The sequence below is a fragment of the Electrona antarctica genome (genome assembly GCF_951216825.1).
Source record: "Electrona antarctica genome assembly, chromosome: 21".
Classification (NCBI taxonomy): domain Eukaryota; kingdom Metazoa; phylum Chordata; class Actinopteri; order Myctophiformes; family Myctophidae; genus Electrona; species Electrona antarctica.
The window spans coordinates 4195274-4216402 of record NC_136802.1 but is presented as its reverse complement, the minus strand read 5'-3'; the positions used below and the strand labels follow the sequence as shown (position 1 = coordinate 4216402).

Genomic DNA, 21129 nt, shown 5'->3' with positions numbered 1-21129 from the left:
ACTGGGCCAGTCTAGTGTCCAATCACATCGTAGTAACCATCACTGGGCCAGTCTAGTGTCCAATCACATCGTAGTAACCATCACTGGGCCAGTCTAGTGTCCAATCACATCGTAGTAACCATCACTGAGCCAGTCGTGTCCAATCACATCGTAGTAACATCACTGAGCCAGTCTAGTGTCCAATCACATCGTAGTAACATCACTGAGCCAGTCTAGTGTCCAATCACATCGTAGTAACATCACTGGGCCAGTCTAGTGTCCAATCACATCGTAGTAACATCACTGGGCCAGTCTAGTGTCCAATCACATCGTAGTAACCATCACTGGGCCAGTCTAGTGTCCAATCACATCGTAGTATAATCACTGGGCCAGTCTAGTGTCCAATCACATCGTAGTAACCATCACTGGGCCAGTCTAGTGTCCAATCACATCGTAGTAACCATCACTGGGCCAGTCTAGTGTCCAATCACATCGTAGTAACCATCACTGGGCCAGTCTAGTGTCCAATCACATCGTAGTAACCATCACTGGGCCAGTCTAGTGTCCAATCACATCGTAGTAACCATCACTGGGCCAGTCTAGTGTCCAATCACATCGTAGTAACCATCACTGGGCCAGTCTAGTGTCCAATCACATCGTAGTAACCATCACTGGGCCAGTCTAGTGTCCAATCACATCGTAGTAACATCACTGGGCCAGTCTAGTGTCCAATCACATCGTAGTATCATCACTGGGCCAGTCTAGTGTCCAATCACATCGTAGTATCATCACTGGGCCAGTCTAGTGTCCAATCACATCGTAGTATCATCACTGGGCCAGTCTAGTGTCCAATCACATCGTAGTATCATCACTGGGCCAGTCTAGTGTCCAATCACATCGTAGTAACATCACTGGGCCAGTCTAGTGTCCAATCACATCGTAGTATCATCACTGGGCCAGTCTAGTGTCCAATCACATCGTAGTATCATCACTGGGCCAGTCTAGTGTCCAATCACATCGTAGTAATATCACTGGGCCAGTCTAGTGTCCAATCACATCGTAGTAACATCACTGGGCCAGTCTAGTGTCCAATCACATCGTAGTATCATCACTGGGCCAGTCTAGTGTCCAATCACATCGTAGTAACATCACTGGGCCAGTCTAGTGTCCAATCACATCGTAGTATCATCACTGGGCCAGTCTAGTGTCCAATCACATCGTAGTAACATCACTGGGCCGTCATGTGTCCCTGGAAAATAGTGGAAAATAGCAGATCTACAAGCTCACAATGTGTTGCGATACTACGTGTACTGAGCTTGTGGATCTGCTATTTTCATGACTTTTTTGTAATTAATGGATACGAGGTTAGAACAACAAGACAGGCTTGTTAACAAGTGTGTGTGCGTGCGTGCGTGCGTGCGTGCGTGCGTGCGTGCGTGCGTGCGTGCGTGCGTGCGTGCGTGCATCTTTAAATGGGGTAGGCAAAAATAAGCTTCTTAGCTTCAGCCTATAACTTTTGGACCTTAAATTCTTTATTTCTTTGAAAATTGCCTTATGTACTGTACTGTACTACATGTACTAGTCTGTACTACATGTACTAGTCTGTACTACATGTACTAGTCTGTACTACATGTACTAGTCTGTACTACATGTTTATTATGTACTAGTCTGTACTACATGTTACTAGTCTGTACTACATGTTATGTACTAGTCTGTACTACATGTTATGTACTAGTCTGTACTACATGTTTATTATGTACTAGTCTGTACTACATGTTACTAGTCTGTACTACATGTTGTACTAGTCTGTACTACATGTTATGTACTAGTCTGTACTACATGTTTATTATGTACTAGTCTGTACTACATGTTGTACTAGTCTGTACTACATGTTATGTACTAGTCTGTACTACATGTTTATTATTTACTAGTCTGTACTACATGTTACTAGTCTGTACTACATGTTGTACTAGTCTGTACTACATGTTTGTATTATGTACTAGTCTGTACTACATGTTACTAGTCTGTACTACATGTTACTAGTCTGTACTACATGTTGTACTAGTCTGTACTACATGTTTGTCTTATGTACTAGTCTGTACTACATGTTACTAGTCTGTACTACATGTTACTAGTCTGTACTACATGTTTGTCTTATGTACTAGTCTGTACTACATGTTACTAGTCTGTACTACATGTTACTAGTCTGTACTACATGTTTGTCTTATGTACTAGTCTGTACTACATGTTACTAGTCTGTACTACATGTTAATAGTATGTACTACATGTTACTAGTCTGTACTACATGTTAATAGTCTGTACTACATGTTGTACTAGTCTGTACTACATGTTACTAGTCTGTACTACATGTTGTACTAGTCTGTACTACATGTTTGTCTTATGTACTAGTCTGTACTACATGTTTGTCACAAGGACCGAAATAAACTAACCTAACAACAAACCTATAATAACAGCAGATTATTGTAACTTACTGTATGTTAATGTTTTACAGTTCAACCAACAGCTGTAGACAGGATGGCCAGTGGAACCTCAGCTTCCATCACTGGTGAGTTCTATCAACCCTTTAGAACTGGGAAAGGATCTGTGTGGTTTTAGAGTTCAGCTAAACGTATATATAGGCCTATATATACTGGATCGCAATGTTTTATCAGAAAACTCTTAGGATTTAGAACAGAGGTTCTAGTATAGCAGATCTATAGCATAGCAGATCTATAGCATAGCAGATCTATAGCATAGCAGATCTATAGGATAGCATATCTATAGCATAGCAGATCTATAGCATAGCATATCTATAGGATAGCATATCTATAGCATAGCATATCTATAGGATAGCAGATCTATAGCATAGCATATCTATAGCATAGCATATCTATAGCATTGCAGATCTATAGCATAGCAGATCTACAAGCTCACAGCATGTCATTTTGTGCCACGCCTCAGTGTTGAGTGTTTGAAAAATGTGGAATAATAAAAATGTGGAATATTTTAACACAAATCCTCTCTTCTGGGGGTCCCTGGAAAGATATTTTCCGATATGGAGCAGGGGGGGGGGGGGGGGGGGGGGGGGGGGTCTGCAGCAAATACATATTCATTCTGGGTGTCCTTGACTTGAAAACGTTTGAGAACTACTGATTTAGAAGGCATTTGTAGAATCGGCCTCAGGTCTAAATCAGATGAAACCAACAAACTGATAATGGTTTAGTCACATCTGTGATTTTTATCAATATTATGTTTATTTCTCCAACCAGGGAAGAACCGCGAGCCGTCAGAACTGAGCATTGTTCTGATCGGGGGAAGACCCAGTGCAAAGAGTTCAGTAGGAAACCTCATCCTGGGCAGAGATGGTTTTAAAACAAACACAACTAAGAGTGTCATGAGACAAGAGTTAGTGTCAGGGAGACAGGTCAGTGTGGTCGACACTCCAGGATGGAGGGCTAATCATCCCCTAGATCTGACCCCAAAACTGACCCAGTTAGAAATCCAACATAGTGTGAGTCTGTGTCCTCCAGGACCACATGCCTTCGTCCTAGTGATGCCATTGGACGTCCCATATGTAGGAACAGATCTGTCAGCAGAGGAGCATGTGAGTCTTCTCCTCAGTGACCGAGTGTGGAAACGCGCTATTATGGTGTTCACTGTAGCTGATAAAACCAACATGAGACCTGATCTCATTAGATCTGACCCTGACTTAAGATATCTCACTGAGAAATGTGAAGGTCGCTTCCATGTTCTTAACATCAGTGACAGAGGAGATGGTAGTCAGGTCACACAGCTGATGGAGAAGATAGATCAGATGGTGAAGAGTAGTGGTGGTCACTATGAGACAGAAGAACACGTCTCAGAGGAACTGAAGGAGAAGGAGAGAACTATCAGCAGAAGAGCAGAACAAAGGAGGACAGACTCTCTGAAACGAACCACTGGACTTCCAAAAGATACTGGTACACACACACACACACACACACACACACACACACACACACACACACACACACACACACACACACACACACACACACACACACACACACACACACACACACACACACACACACACACACACACACACACACACACACACACACACACACACACACACAATTAAATCAATCTGTGTACATGTTTACATCAATTTGTATGTTTCACTTTCAATCAATCTGTATATGTATCTGTAATGTCTGTCTACGTGCAGGGCTGCAGCCTGCAGGCTGCCAGAAATGACTTTGGACAGATGGAAAAAACTTTAGTTAAACTTGCAGAGTGACAGATTACTTTACCTGGGTTACATCTTCTGATAGTGCTGACATGACATAATAATCCCATCTAGTGTTTCATTAGGAACGTGACAAAATAGGCTACAGCTGAGCTTGATTGATTGATTGATTGATTGATTAATGTATTTATTAACAGTTTGCAGAATTACAGTACATTTCAAGCACAACTCAACTGTGAGTGGACGATCCAATAAAGCATTACACTTGTTTACAAGAGGGTCCACCTTGTTCAATTCATCATAACATTTAGAGACGTATATACACTTCTATATAGCCAAAAAACAGGAAATCATCATCATAAAGGAGGTAAAAAGGGAAAAGAAAACATATACAGTGAGGGGGAAAAGGGGTGGGTGGGAGATTCAGATGCATGAACACAGTAAGACACACGTTGAAACAAGGCTGTAGTAAAGATACCAAGGAGTGGACAGTGATGTCACGGAAGTAGTATGGACTTGTATGGACTAGTATGGTATTATTTCTTCATGGGCCCCTTGGGGGGCTGGGTCCCGGTGCATTGCACCGGTTGCACCGTCGATATATTTGCCACTGCACGCACGCATGTGCGCGCGCGCAGACACACACACACACACACACACACACGCACGCACGCAACTAATATGGGCATGTCATTACCGTATATTACACTGTAGTTGAACATTTCCAAACAGATCTTCAAGCTCACAACATATTGTGTTAATTGTGAGCTTGTAGATCTGCTATTGTTTTGCTATTTGTTTTGCGATGAATTGTGAAATAATGATATGTCTCCAGTTTTTAAATAAGAAGCTGTCAAAGTGAAAGTAAACAATGTTTTCTCTGACAGGACTGACTGACCTCAGGATTCTGCTGCTGGGAGAGGAGGACTCTGGGAAGAGATCAGCAGGAAACACCATTCTAGGAGGAAGGGGTTTCAAAGTTAATCAGGCAGGTCAAAGGTCAGCACAGTGTGAGGTGAGACAGGGTAGCGTAGCAGGGAGACATGTGACAGTGGTGGAGTCACCAGGCTGGTACTACAACCGTCCACTACAGGACACCTCAGAGATGGACAAACTGGAGATCCAGGACAGTGTGTCTCTCTGTCCTCCTGGACCACATGCTGTTCTTCTGACCGTTCCTCTTCATGATGCATTCACCAAAGCACAGAGAGTAGCAGTAGAGGAACACATGACCCTTCTGTCACAGAGCGCGTGGAGTCATGCTATAGTCCTGTTCACCTATGGAGACCGTCTGGGAGACAGAAGCATCGAGCAGCACATCGAGGCTGAAGGAGAAGACCTCCGCTGGCTTGTTGACAAATGTGGGAACAGGTACCATGTCTTCAACAATCAGAAGACAGATGACACTCAGGTCACAGAGCTGCTGCAGAAGATGGAGGAGATGGTGGCAGGAAACAAAGGTGGACACTATGAAGATGGTGGAGATGTTTCAGAGACAACGTCAGAGAGGAAGAAGATCAGAGAGGAACATGTCCACACATTGATGACCAAGACACAGAGACAAAGAACTGCTCTGAAAGCTCTGTTTGAAGGTGATGTTTATCTGTGTGTGTTTATCTGTGTGTGTGTGTGTGTGTGTGTGTGTGTGTGTGTGCGCGCGTGCGTGCGTGCGTGCGTGCGTGCGTGCGTGCGTGCGTACGTACATGCGTGCGTGCGTGAATCCCACATATTAATAGAAAAGATAATGTGTAAATAAACAAACAAAAACATTAGTTTAAACAGCATTGATGTCACGGTCTCACATCATCTACCAAAACACAGAATACAGTCGACTGGCCTCAAGTAGCCGACCTGCTGCTATATTATTATATCACAACACAATGTTATATCATTGATCCTGGTGACGCACGGTAAGAGATTCACCGTCGGGAAAACTTGGGATTCCCTTCTAACGTACCAGTGGGACATGTCCCGCGTACCAGTGGGACATGTCCCGAGTACCAGTGGGACATGTCCCGAGTACCAGTGGGACATGTCCCGAGTACCAGTGGGACATGTCCCGCGTAACAGTGGGACATGTCCCGCGTACCAGTGGGACATGTCCCGAGTACCAGTGGGACCATGTCCCGAGTACCAGTGGGACCATGTCCCGAGTACCAGTGGGACCATGTCCCGAGTACCAGTGGGACATGTCCCGCGTAACAGTGGGACATGTCCCGCGTACCAGTGGGACATGTCCCGAGTACCAGTGGGACCTGTCCCGAGTACCAGTGGGACATGTCCCGAGTACCAGTGGGACATGTCCCGCGTACCAGTGGGACCATGTCCCGAGTACCAGTGGGACATGTCCCGCGTACCAGTGGGACCATGTCCCGCGTACCAGTGGGACATGTCCCGCGTACCAGTGGGACATGTCCCGCGTACCAGTGGGACATGTCCCGAGTACCAGTGGGACATGTCCCGAGTACCAGTGGGACATGTCCCGAGTACCAGTGGGACATGTCCCGAGTACCAGTGGGACATGTCCCGAGTACCAGTGGGACATGTCCCGCGTACCAGTGGGACATGTCCCGCGTACCATTGGGACATGTCCCGCGTACCAGTGGGACATGTCCCGCGTACCAGTGGGACATGTCCCGCGTACCAGTGGGACATGTCCCGCGTACCAGTGGTTGGGAACCTCTGCATGCATAAAGCATCAATAATGTGTGTGTGTGTGTGTGTGTGTGTGTGTGTGTGTGTGTGTGTGTGTGTGTGTGTGTGTGTGTGTGTGTGTGTGTGCGTGCGTGCGTCAGGAGAACATCAGAGTCTACCAGAGGTGAAGGTGATGCTGGTTGGTGGAGAACAGTATCAGAGAAGCAGAGCTGGAGATCTCATACTGCAGAAGTCTGTGTTTAAACCAACTATATGAATGTGATGTTATAATTATAATGAATGACTTCACTCTAAGTTAATAAACAGTAAAGAGATCAAATATGTTTTCTGAAGATAATGTAACAGTATATAATATAATATTATACTATACTATACTATACTATACTATACATATATATATATATATATATATATATATATATATATATATATATATATATATATATATATATATATATATATCTGCTGTCATGAATGTCTATTGATCATGTGTTCAGTGAAGTGTCACTGATCAATACACAGAAATGTGTCATTTTAGATTTGTGCGTCGGCTATTCAAAAATAGCAGATCTACAAGCTCATAGCGCGGCACAATGAGCTTGTAGGTCTGCTATTTTTTTTTTAAATTGCAAAAATGCGGCGCAAATCTTTGAAAATAAATTCTTTCAGAGCTTCTGGGGGGGGGGGTCCCTGGAACAACATATTTTGAGATGGGGGTTGGCGGCCAATTACATATAATTTGTGGGGTCCTTGACATTAAATGTTGAGCTGATTACCGCTGAAGACATTTTTTTTGTTAATAAACTGCTCTGAACATCCTGTGGAGAAGATAGAATGTCAAATTAACAGCTTTCAAACACAGAGTTTAAACTTTTAGAGATTTGTTCGTTTCAGAATTCAGATTAATGCACAATATTAATCCCATATTAATGTCACTGTTAGACAAAGTAAATGAGAATAATATATTCAGTGAGTTAATATCTGGTAAGATTTAAGAGCAACTCCAGTGAGGACAGAATAGAGTGAATGTTTTGATTATTATTATTATTATAACATACAGTAAACTTCATATTCCAGGAGTTTAAAACCCAGACTAAACTGACAGAATGTGTCAGACAACAGAGACGAGTTGCTGGAAGAAAAGTGAGTGTGGTGAACTGTCCAGACTGGTCGACTACACCTCCATCACAGAAGACCAAAGACGTCCTTCTACACGGTGTGACTCTGTGTTCTCCTGGACCCCACGCTGTCCTGGTGAATGTTCCTGTCTGGTCCAGTTTCTGTGAAGCTGACAGGAGATCAGTGGAGGAACACATGGAGCTGCTGGGGGACAGAGTCTGGAGACGCGCTCTGGTTCTGTTCACACGGGGATACTGGCTGGGAGGGAGACGTGTTGAGGAGTACATCGAGGCTGAAGGAGAACCTCTGAGGAGGATCCTGGAGAAATGTGGCTGCAGGTACCATGTTCTAAACTCCTCCAACTGGGACATTTCAGTCACAGAAGTCACAGAGCTGATGGAGAAAATAGAAGACATGGTGATGAGGGACAGAGGACACTTTGAACAGATGACACTCATTAAAAGACTGAGAGGAAGAACAGAAGAACAATGGAAGAAGAGAGAGCAGGAGATGATAGAGAGGATGAGGAGGTCTGTGACGACGGAGCCAGAAGAACCAACCCTGCCAGCTGTCAGGAGAAGGAACAGCATGGATCACCTTCCTCCGAGTAGTGAGTATCAATATCCTGTCTGCAGCATATTGGCATTGATCCTGTGTGTGCTTGCATGTGTGCACGCGCGTGCGTTCATGCGTGCGGCCGTGCGCATGCGTGCATGTGTGTGTGCGTGTGATGACCTTTTGGGTGTAAGAGGTCAAGAGGAACAGTGTCATGTAGGTTTTCACATCCAGTTGTTTTTAATTTGTTGTCAGTGTAAATGTGTTGCTGTCTGTTGTCTTGTGTTCCAGTGAGTGTGTTTATATTGTCAGTGTAAATGTGTTGCTGTCTGTTGTCTTGTGTTCCAGTGAGTGTGTTTATATTGTCAGTGTAAATGTGTTGCTGTCTGTTGTCTTGTGTTCCAGATGACTTTAATCACAAATATTTAAGTTCTCATTTCGTTACTTTATGTTTCATTGTATTTCCAGTCTGTGGTGACGGGGCTAGAAGAATCAACCCTGCCAGCTGTCAGGAGAAGGAACAGCAAAGGGCACCTTCCTCCGAGTAGTGAGTATCAATATCCTGTTTACATCATGATGTCATCACTGTCAGATGGAAACCTGTACTGTATGTCCAATAATGTTACTTTTCAGGAAATAAAAAGAGGCTGTGTTTCAATGGGTAGTAATTATTTAGTCACAGCTGTTGTTAATACTTTGTATTGGTTCAATAGTTATAAAACACACAGCCAGACTACTATGGCATTCATTTAGGAAAAATGAATCAATGATTATGTAATCGTGCCCGTGTGTGTGTGCGCGCATGGGTATGTGCATGTGCATAATATATATGTATGTGTGTGCATGTGTATACAATTACTGAACTTTTGTAGTGAACTTTTGCGTGGAAGTTGAGGTCATGGTCAAAATGACATCATGGTTCATGTCGTCAGCTTAAATGTGTTGCTGTCTGTTGTCTTGTGTTCCAGTCAGTGTGTTTATATTGTCAGTGTAAATGTGTTGCTGTCTGTTGTCTTGTGTTCCAGTGAGTGTGCTTATATTGTCAGTGTAAATGTGTTGCTGTCTGTTGTCTTGTGTTCCAGTCAGTGTGTTTATATTGTCAGTGTAAATGTGTTGCTGTCTGTTGTCTTGTGTTCCAGTGAGTGGAGGAACTCGCTCTTCAGGATTTGACACCATGAGTGTCGTTTCAAGCCAGGCAGAGACTGATGTAAGTGTTTCCATTGTGGTCTATGTATTACATTAATCAACATAGCATAACACTTTGTTGATAACTAAGAGCTTTGGTTACAAATGAAATTGATCATATTTTTCCATTGTTGTTTTTATATAGGAAGATAAATCAGATTTAAGTACTGATGATTGATATACCATCTATCTGATATATACTTGCGCTTTTTCACTGATTACAATGTTCCCTCTCTTTCCTGTTGATATTGTGACAAGGAGACACGACAGAAGACTCTGTTTGAGAGACTGACAGGAGTTAAAACTCTAACAGCAGAAGAATGGAAGAAGAGAGAGGAGGAGCTGATCGAGACGATGTTGACGTTTGTGATGACGGAGCCACAAGAACCAAGTAGTGAGTCTTACTGTTGTCCTCTTATGTGGACACACATTACTTACTAAAATGTGTGTTCATGCATTTCATAAAATAACAAGATTATATTCATTTTCATTAAAGAATGATTAGTAGGCTGCTCTGAGATGAACATTTAGGGTGACCAGATGTCCCCCGGCCGTTGCGTGGAGTCCCTCATTTCCAAGACTTTTCAGGAGTCCCACAAACTGAGACCCTGTCCCACATTGTGACTGGCAGGCATCAGTGTTCAAACTGAGACCCTGTCCCAGATTGTGACTGACAGGCATCAGTGTTCAAACTGAGACCCTGTCCCACATTGTGACTGGCAGGCATCAGTGTTCAAACTGAGACCCTGTCCCACATTGTGACTGACAGGCATCAGTGTTCAAACTGAGACCCTGTCCCACATTGTGACTGACAGGCATCAGTGTTCAAACTGAGACCCTGTCCCACATTGTGACTGACAGGCATCAGGGTTCAAACTGAGACCCTGTCCCACATTGTGACTGGCAGGCATCAGTGTTCAAACTGAGACCCTGTCCCACATTGTGACTGGCAGGCATCAGTGTTCAAACTGAGACCCTGTCCCAGATTGTGACTGACAGGCATCAGTGTTCAAACTGAGACCCTGTCCCACATTGTGACTGACAGGCATCAGTGTTCAAACTGAGACCCTGTCCCAGTGTGACTGACAGGCATCAGTGTTCAAACTGAGACCCTGTCCCACATTGTGACATGGAAGGCATCAGTGTTCAAACTGAGACCCTGTCCCACATTGTGACATGGAAGGCATCAGTGTTCAAACTGAGACCCTGTCCCACATTGTGACTGGCAGGCATCAGTGTTCAAACTGAGACCCTGTCCCACATTGTGACATGAAAGGCATCAGTGTTCAAACTGAGACCCTGTCCCACAGTGTGACTGACAGGCATCAGTGTTCAAATGCCATAATTAATAGTCAGTCCTCTAATAGTTGGCTTTCTGTTGTAAAGCTCTCTCGTTGTCTCTTTTCCAGCAAGATGTGTTTTTAAGCCTGTTATAATAGGCTGACATGAGGAATATCCCCTAGGCTACAGTAGGCCTACCAGTAAGTCAGTCATACCACCCATGACCAAAATTAGCATTTAAAACAATATGTGAGATGCTAATTGTAAATGTGTGGTGTGCTGTGTTGTCTTGTGTTGCAGTGACAGTGTTTTTATTCTAATTGTAAATGTGTGGTGTGTTTGTTGTCTTGTGTTGCAGTGAGTGGTGACACAGCTTCTGCCAAGGTCTCCGCTTGGCTGAACAGACATCCTGGACCAATAGCGCCCTCTTCAGGACATGACGCCATGAGCAGCTCTGCTCCCAGCCAGGCAGACACTGAAGATGTGAGAGATGAAGATGTTTCATAGATGAAAACTTTATTAGGCTTGAGTTATACTTTGTTGCACACACCGGTGTCACGCGGATGAATAGCAGATCTACAAGCTCACAACTAGTAGTGATGAGCATTGTTGTTCTTTTCACTGAATCATTCAGATCAGATCACTAAAACGTTACTTGAGTTGTACAGATCTACATTTGTATTATTGTATTAATATGAACATATTTCTACATTGGTTGATCAGTTTAGGTTCATGTTTATTTGTCTTGATTCATTTGTTGTATTTAAATGTATTTTACCATGTAAGTTGTTGTATGGTAAATAATTCAGGTTTAAGTACAGAAGGAAATGCCTCTAAACTAAACTAAACTAAACTAGGGCCTGACCAATATATATCGTCCAGCTGACATATCAGGCTGATATTTGCATATTTCAGTCATATTGACATAATTGTCCCTTTCTTTAAATCTCTATTGGTCAATAAATTTAAACCCACACCAGTCGGGCTGTGGACATTACAATGCATGCATTTACAACCGTGAGCTTTCATTGAAGAGAACATGATTGTATAATTATTATTATTATTGTTCAAGCTCAAGTTTATCATGTCATGTTTTATGTTGTCTGTAGCATCCATCCTGTATATTAATGTTTAATGTTGTCTGTAGCATCCATCCTGTATATTAATGTTTTATGTTGTCTGTAGCATCCATCCTGTATATTAATGTTTAATGTTGTCTGTAGCATCCATCCTGTATATTAATGTTTAATGTTGTCTGTAGCATCCAGCCTGTATATTAATGTAAACTGTTCTGTTTCATCTATCAGAGAATAAATCACTTATTTTATGTAAGAGACAATACTGGAAATGATGTTCTCTTTTACTAAACTATACCAAAACTTGGTATAGACTATCTATACCAATGATTAATAATGATTAATAGACACACAGATTTGTTCAGTTATAAATTATATACATTATAAAATGATTATTATTATGATTATTATTAGGTGTAAATGTGTCTGTTTTCATCAGGGAACATTATTAATTGGACACAAACAAGTCAACAGGTCAAATTAGCTTCAGATGGACAACATTCAACCTCATCCACGTTTAAACATGTTTTACTGCAACATTAACACCACAGTATAATTAATTATTACTGTAAATTACTTTAAGGGACTTACCGTAAATACCTTGATGTCATATTCAACCATATAGGCCTAATCTTGGCCATCATGTTGTTATTAAACCTCTCTGGTGTCTGACATTTTGTTTTAAAATACTACTTGTGGTCATGGGTGGAATGGCCCACTTAGTTACTGTAGTCTAGACGGGTAGGGGATATTTAGCTTCTTTTTTTTTTCTATACTTTTTATCCCACGATTTTGTAACCCATTTTTCACCCCTGTGTCAATTATCTAATGTGATCCTGGGCTCTACACACCCTCCGCCAACCTAGTCCCCATATATGGGGGACATGGGGAGAGCAACGGACTTTAACTCATGCTTCCTTCATGCCTGAGTGTCCAAGTTGCTCCTTTACACCTGACAGGGGGGAGTTTCCCTGGTTGGACGTAGCGCGTGGAAGGAACACGTTATTCCGACCAGTGCCTTTCCCCTCCATCAGGCGCCCCGGCCGGCCAGGGGGAGGCAGTTTAGAGACCAGGATTACTGCATGTTTTTTGTGAGGGTACCTACCCTAGGGGACACGGGAGAACATGCAAACATCACACACAGAAAGGCCCTTTCGCCAACCCCGCCTCGGGTATGGGCACTGATGACGCGGAGGAGGAAACACGCCGCCAGCACCCACAGCGTCCCCAGCGGGAATCAAACCCAGGACCTTCTTAGAATTTTATCTTAACAGGCTTAAAAACACTATTAGGGGACTAACTATTTTAGGGCATTTGAACACTGATGCCTGTCAGTCACACTGTGGGACAGGGTCTCAGTTTGAACACTGATGCCTGTCAGTCACAATGTGGGACAGGGTCTCAGTTTGAACACTGCTGCCTGTCAGTCACACTGTGGGACAGGGTCTCAGTTTGAACACTGATGCCTGTCAGTCACATTGTGGGACAGGGTCTCAGTTTGAACACTGCTGCCTGTCAGTCACACTGTGGGACAGGGTCTCAATTTGAACACTGCTGCCTGTCAGTCACACTGTGGGACAGGGTCTCAATTTGAACACTGCTGCCTGCCATGTCACAATGTGGGACAGGGTCTCAATTAGAACAATTATGCCTGCCAGTCACAATGTGGGACAGGGTCTCAGTTTGTGGGACGCTTGAAAAGTCTTGGAAAACTAAGACATGTCCTCTCCATTATAGTTTGCTAGTTTTCCTACTAGGAAACCTCACCCATATCACCACTGTAACATCCTTCAGGAGGTACAGTTTCTGGAGTTTTGCCAATTTTAAAGTTTTTAAACAGGCTAGTTCTAAATTAATATACAAGACCCTACATCAGGGGTGGGCAACTTTGACTATGGAGAGGGCCACTATATTTCCACACTCACTCCAGAGGGCCACTATAGGTCCACACTCACTCCAGAGGGCCGCTATAGTTCCACACTCACTCCAGAGGGGCCACAGTGCATATAATTACTGTTGTAGCAAAGAATAGCCGATCAGCTCAAAACAAGTCGCAGCGATGCGTTTTGAGCTTGTAGATCAGCTATTTTTGCTATCATTTGTATTGAAATCCTGAATAATGTTTTTGCTCTTTTTCAATTGGAATCCTGAAAAGTATTTTTTTAAATTTCATTTCAAATGTCTTTAATTATAGTTAAACTAAATACAAATACATTGGACATAAGACAAAGACAATTACATTTTAATACTACTCATTAAGCTACTAATTTAGACTGAAGTAATCAGTCCGCCGGGCCGCCAGTTGCCCATGTATGCCCTACATGGTCTGTGTCCGCCTCCCCTGAGGGAATTCAGAAAAAGGAAGACCTTAATAAATATTCTCTGCTGGTTAGTTTGTTGGATGTGAGCTGATCCCCAAGTTTCTCCGGTCAGAGAGAGTATAGGTGACACCAAGGTATATTTCAACAGAAAGTAGTTTATTGTCTTCAGTGAGCCATGGTTTCTACAAGCAATAAGAAATGGAAGGCATTAGCAACCCAAACATAATTATGAACAGGCATGTATAGCAACCCAAACATAATTATGAACAGGCATGTATAGCAACCCAAACATAATTATGAACAGGCATGTATAGCAACCCAAACATAATTATGAACAGGCATGTATAGCAACCCAAACCATATACCGTACAAGAAATAGAACATAATGGATAACGGTAGCTATAATGGTGTATAGAGCGTCGCAGTCCCGCCCCCTACCATGGACCAGGAAATGAATCCCAATGCATTTTTCCCATAGACATTTCTTAAAGTATTTATTTAAAGACGGTTACGCCGCGGACAAAGCCAACTTGAGTCGTGACAACTCATGACAACACAAACAATATTTTGGACCAAACAAATAATTACAAAGAAGAAAAACAACAAAAAAAGGGTTGTAACCTGCCGTTTTTTTCTTCTTTCTAATTATTTCTTCGGCCCCAAAAATTGTGTTTGTTGTCATGATTTGTCACGACTCGAGTTGGCTTTGTCCGCAGCGTAAACGTCTTTAAATAAATACTTTCTGAAATGTCTATGAGGAAAATGAACGGAGAATCATTTCCTGGTCCATGGTAAGGGGCGGGACTGCGACGCTCTATAGGCAAAGCAAGCCAACTATGCAACTGGCCAACAGAGTAAACAAGGCCAGATTAGCACTAGGGCATTTAACACTAGACCATGTGAAACAATAGACAATATGGAATGACAATTACATAGCATTGACAGTGCATTCAAGTCAATACAGAGACAGGGGAACAAGGGCTTACGTTTGTCGTGGACGCACGGCTGCAGAGAAGTGTGTGGTGTACTCAGTGTCCTCAGTGAGAGGCGGTTCTGCATGTTGCCTGTGTGAAGGCTGGAGAATGAGTGATGGCTTATGTAGGTCACACCTAAACTGTGATTGGGCAGTGAGTTGAGTGGTGATTATGGAAAGCACCTGTCATTGTGGATGCAGGGAATGGGAAATGTCCACCAGAGGCTGCCATTCTGACAGCATGGATATAATTCACAACAACCTGATAGAGGAACCACTTTGGGTAAAACATCCTCTCAGTTCAGGGCTGTTCAATCTAGAATGATCTACCTTTCACCTAGCCGCTACTTTCTGTCAAGAAATTATCTGCTGGTGATTCTTTTTCTAAGTGTTGGAGTTTGGAAACACTCGTTTTTATTAACGGGTCGTGCTGCTGCCTCCTGCATTATGTGCAAATGTGAAACAGGTGGTACGCAGGGCCGTTCAGTGACTTCAACGAGTGCTTCCAAACTCCAACACTTAGAAAAAGAATCACCTACAGAGAGAAAGTAGCTCATAACATGTCTACGGTGGATTTTTATGAAACAAACGCTTGACAGATTGAAAGCTTCAAGCTTGGCCTAGAGCTGCAATGTTGGTGAGTTTAATGTTGTTTAATACAAGCAGATCGCAAAAGCAAATTGGATGAATGGGGAGTCAATGGAGGGTATTGCAACTATAGATTCATCCCATTATAAAAATAATCTAGAGTTGCAAATTGCTACCTTTGACCATAAGGGATTTCATTTCATCCTTTAAAGGACAACTTTAGTTTTTTTCAACCACGGTTCATGTTTTAGGTTGTTATTAGAGAAAGTTAAAGATGAGTGTTATTTTTTTTTTCATTTGCTGCTTTCTTTCGTTTTAGGGATTTTAGCTGTTTTTGACATGGGGCTAAATATGTATTTTTTTACAACATTTTATAGCGATTTTGTGATTTGAGTCTGGCAACTCACAGCTGCCTCTTTCTTAAGCTATCAAAGTTAAAGGTAGGGTAGGCCTAACGTGATATTTAATTTAAAACAAAACGTTTGTTTTGTTAAAAGGTTAAAGCACTACATTCTGATTGCTATAGTGTTTGAGATCAGTAACATGGGAGTCTCTCAACCCTTTTGATTGACTGCAAATTGATTGAATAATAACAGTTTGCATAAAAAAAGTAGATGAGTGTACATCTAAAATATAATGCGGTCTGTAAGAGAATTTTAAACGCAAGAAACCAGGCTATGGCTTGTTTCCATTGGGGTCCTTCATATTCAATTAATCGAATCATTTAATGATGAGTAGTGTACAGGCTAGTGCGGCTACAATATATACAGTATACTATGCAAACAATCTTTTCTTTACTACAGTATCTGATCATGTCCTACAGTTGGGTGCCACCGATATTGTCCCTTATCATTTGACCCATTTAGGCCTGACCTCAACATTTTAAAAAATCCTTCTAAATCCTCCAGTTTTCTGAAATAAATATTTTCACGATTTTTCAAAAATAGCAGACCTACAAAGCTCGTAGCGCGCCACTCGGTGGCGCGCTATGAGCTTGTAGATCTGCTATTTTTCAATAGCTGAATTATAACATAATGTTTAAAACACCAAAAGGGGTTCCCGCCCAAAATGGGTTAACTGTCCTTTTGCGCAGATCACGCAAACCTCAGCAAAAAGAAAAGGACAATATCGATGGCCTCCAACTGTACTATGCAAACAATCTTTTCTTTACTACAGTATCTGATCACGTCCTATGTTAACCTTTGCCTTAAAATAAATACAGTGGTGTCATATTGATGCTTTGTCAGACACATGCACATAGACGTCATCCTGTAATCGGTGTGTGTGTCTCAGCTGATTGATTAAGTGATTCATTTCTTTTAACATTTTCCTTCCCAGGTGTGTGAGGGTGGTGAGGGCTCAGAACCAGTTCTGCGTGTCTACAAAACTGTCATCTACAGTCAGGAGGTGCTGTACTCTGTGTTGGTCCATAGCGACAAATACAATGAAGTCTTTAAGGAGTACCCGCTATTGGATGACAGCCCAGATGCAGTGTGTGCCTATTGGATGACAGCCCAGATGCAGTGTGTGCCTACATGGATGGCCAAATCATCTGGAGAGTGGAGACCTGAGGCTATGTGTGAGACACACAGGTACCGTATGGGTGTGGATTATAGTGTGTTGTTACAACTTGATATACTAGCTTGTATAGACATTGTGAACTGTGTACTGTGTGTTTGAGAGTCAGCGTGAGAGAAACAAAAGATACATAAAAGATGAATGTTACACGTTCCTCTCTCACTATTGTCTTAAACAGTTTCAGGCTGGTTCCTACGCCAGAGAAGCAATTGGTGGCTGAACGTTGTCAAAGTAAAAGTCAAAGTCATACGATTTGTCACACACGTTACCGCAGTGAAATTTGTTCTCCGCATTTGACCCATCTCTTGGAGCGGTTGAGCCGCAGCCAAGGAGCGGTGAGCTGCAGCGTGCGTGCGCCGCGCTCGGGAATCATTTGATTAGTAGATTTGACCCCCAATCCAACCCATTGATGCTGAGTGTCAAGCAGGGAGGCATTGGGTCCCATTTTTACAGTCTTTGGTATGACCCGGCCGGGGATCGAACCCCGACCTCCCAGTTTCAGGGCGGACACTCTAACCACAAGGCCACTGTCTGGTAACTGCAGAGTTCTATGTATGGGACCATGTGGCTTTAGCCTTCCACTTGCCAGAAGCACAGGTATGAAGTCTCACAATATATTGTAGGCCTACTACATTTTGAATCACTTCCTCTTTGACATGCACATGCTATATATAGCCTACTGAAAAATCTTACTATTACATAGCCTATTATACAGAGCCTTATTGTACTGTATACACACACACACACACACACACACACACACACACACACACACACACACACACACACACACACACACACACACACACACACACACACAAATGGTATATAGCGTATTAGCTGTAGCAACAGCTGGAAAACTCTGTTTTGACCTATCCTATTTCATCCCATATTTTGTTCTTTTGTGTATTAGACGCTGACGATTAACACAAATCGTATGAGAGGCAACTTGAAATTCTGTGCTCCTGGATATCCCCCAGTCTCAGGGGAAGAATTTCATGATTTTGAAGAGGCTAAGAAGCTGGTTGAGAAATGCTGGCCTAACCACGGACCGTTCTCCAATGTGCAGCAGTAATCAACGATTTCTATTTAGCTCATAAATGTGGGTTTAAAAGTATTTCAACTGGTCAGCCAAATGAGATATTGGCATATAAGTGATATTACACTAATTGGATATCTGTTCTTGAGCTAATTGTTTATCCGACCCCAAAATCACGAAGGCCTTTAGGATACACACATAACCAAAAACATTTTTTTTCTCCGCACTTTGCCTTAAAGGGGCATTCCACTCATTTTCAACATTTTACTATGTCATTAATATACCTTAGAGCTGTTGTGTGGAAATAATAAAAACGTCCCCCCATGCTGTGTTTCCTAGTGTGAAAAGTATGAAAAAAATCATTAACATGGTGAAACACATCTTGATGATGTCATCAAGATGTGTTTCACCATGTTAATGATTTTTTTCAGACCTCCAGTTCTAGGAAACACAGTATGGGGGGACTTTTTATTATTTCCACACAACAGCTCTAAGGTATAAATGACATAGTAAAATGTTGAAAATGAGTGGAATGCCCCTTTAAGGGCAACTGACTCCTCAATTAACTTTGCTTTTATACTATTACTTCACATCTATGCCAATACTTTCTTCAAATTTGATATATAATATTATATTATATGATTTTTTTGACGCACTTTTCGTATGCTCATATTTATTATATATTCATGAAATGTGCTTTTTGTGGTGGTAAAATACATTTTTACTCTTTCTCCATGTTTAATTCTAATTAACTAATTAATGTCTTCTTATGCCATATTCACTTCTATATTAATTGATTGGTCTCTAGTACAACGCATGTGCCATCAATGTCCTGATTAGATCTGTCCACTACTCAAGCGTGACATATTTACATTGTATTATACATTGTGCTCTTCAACTATGGCCAAATCTTCCATGAAAACCAATGTTGCACCTTTTTTTTTGCACTAATTTTGCTCATTCAGCGAACTGTGACCCCTTGCAATTAAGTGTACACGTGTATTCACATAAAGGTAGCACTTTATACGGTACTATAACTATACTATAGTTACATTTGTAAAGCATTATTTATACATTACTAAGCATTAGTAAAACACAGTTATAAATGTTTAAACTATAGACTATTAAGCATTAGTAAAAAATCACACCCGTGTGAACTGAGTGGTGCCACTACACATTTATTGTTATAGTTACTGTACATTAGAACCAGGAAAGCATCTGTGTCATAAGAACTCTCAACCTAACTTCTCAACCTAACATCTGTTGAGGAATAACTATAAAGATTCACTCTGACGTGATATCTGTGATGTCAGTGACGTCACATACTAACCATAGCAACCATGCTCGTTTTTTTGGTTGCTAACCATAGCAACCATGCTCGTTTTTTTGGTTGCTAACCATAGCAACCATGCTCGTTTTTTTGGTACGAACAAACACGGGTACACGGGTACGAAGCCAGTTGTTGGAGTGGTTTGCACCACTCAAAGATTAAATACACTTATCGGTGAACCTTTATTACAGAGGTGGTCTGGTGGTGTAACGCCCAGGATACGAACTCCGGTCTTCCGCGTGAAAGTCCAATATATTGGTAAATGGTGCGTTTATATAGCGCCTTTATCCAAGGCGCTTTACATAGATTGTGCATTACATTCACCCATCCACACACACATTCACACACCGATTGCGGCGGAAGCCATGCAAGGTACCAACCAGCACATCGGGAGCAATTTGGGGTTCAGTGTCTTGCCCAAGGACACTTGGACATGTAGACAGGGGGAGCCGGGCTTTGAACCGCCGACCCATGGATCATTGGACGACCTGCTCTACCTCCTGAGCCACAGCCGCCCTAGACTAGACTAGACCAAATGGCTATCCCTACACTTTAGAGGCCATCAGGCAGAGGCTCTGAGCCACACTCACCCCCCTTTAGACATCCTCCCATGGGGAAACCCCATCCAGGTCACACTCACCCCCCTTTAGACCTCCTCCCATGGGGAAACCCCATCCAGGTCACACTCACCCCCCTTTAGACCTCCTCCCATGGGGAAACCCCATCCAGGTCACTCACCCCCCTTTAGACCTCCTCCCATGGGGAAACCCCATCCAGGTCACTCACCCCCCTTTAGACCTCCTCCCATGGGGAAACCCCATCCAGGTCACACTCACCCCCCTTTAGACCTCCTCCCATGGGGAAACCCCATCCAGGTCACTCACCCCCCTTTAGACCTCCTCCCATGGGGAAACCCCATCCAGGTCACTCACCCCCCTTTAGACCTCCTCCCATGGGGAAACCCCATCCAGGTCACACTCACCCCCCTTTAGACCTCCTCCCATGGGGAAACCCCATCCAGGTCACACTCACCCCCCTTTAGACCTCCTCCCATGGGGAAACCCCATCCACTCACCCCCCTTTAGACCTCCTCCCATGGGGAAACCCCATCCACTCACCCCCCTTTAGACCTCCTCCCATGGGGAAACCCCATCCACTCACCCCCCTTTAGACCTCCTCCCATGGGGAAACCCCATCCACTCACCCCCCTTTAGACCTC

The 21129-nt window shown here is 42.8% G+C and overlaps 1 protein-coding gene across 1 annotated transcript; it reads left to right on the top strand.

Annotated features, from left to right (window-relative positions):
• Positions 1-2514: 2514 nt before the first annotated feature.
• On the top strand, positions 2515-11512 carry LOC306913811 (GTPase IMAP family member 8-like; the record flags this gene model as incomplete). The annotated part of the gene is made up of 7 exons (XM_079490624.1): positions 2515-2545; positions 3249-3938; positions 5098-5802; positions 7926-8594; positions 9679-9746; positions 9983-10118; positions 11364-11512. 7 exons carry the CDS (start codon positions 2515-2517, stop codon positions 11510-11512), a joined length of 2448 nt encoding a protein of 815 aa, XP_079346750.1.
• Between the last annotated feature and the right edge of the window lie 9617 nt (positions 11513-21129).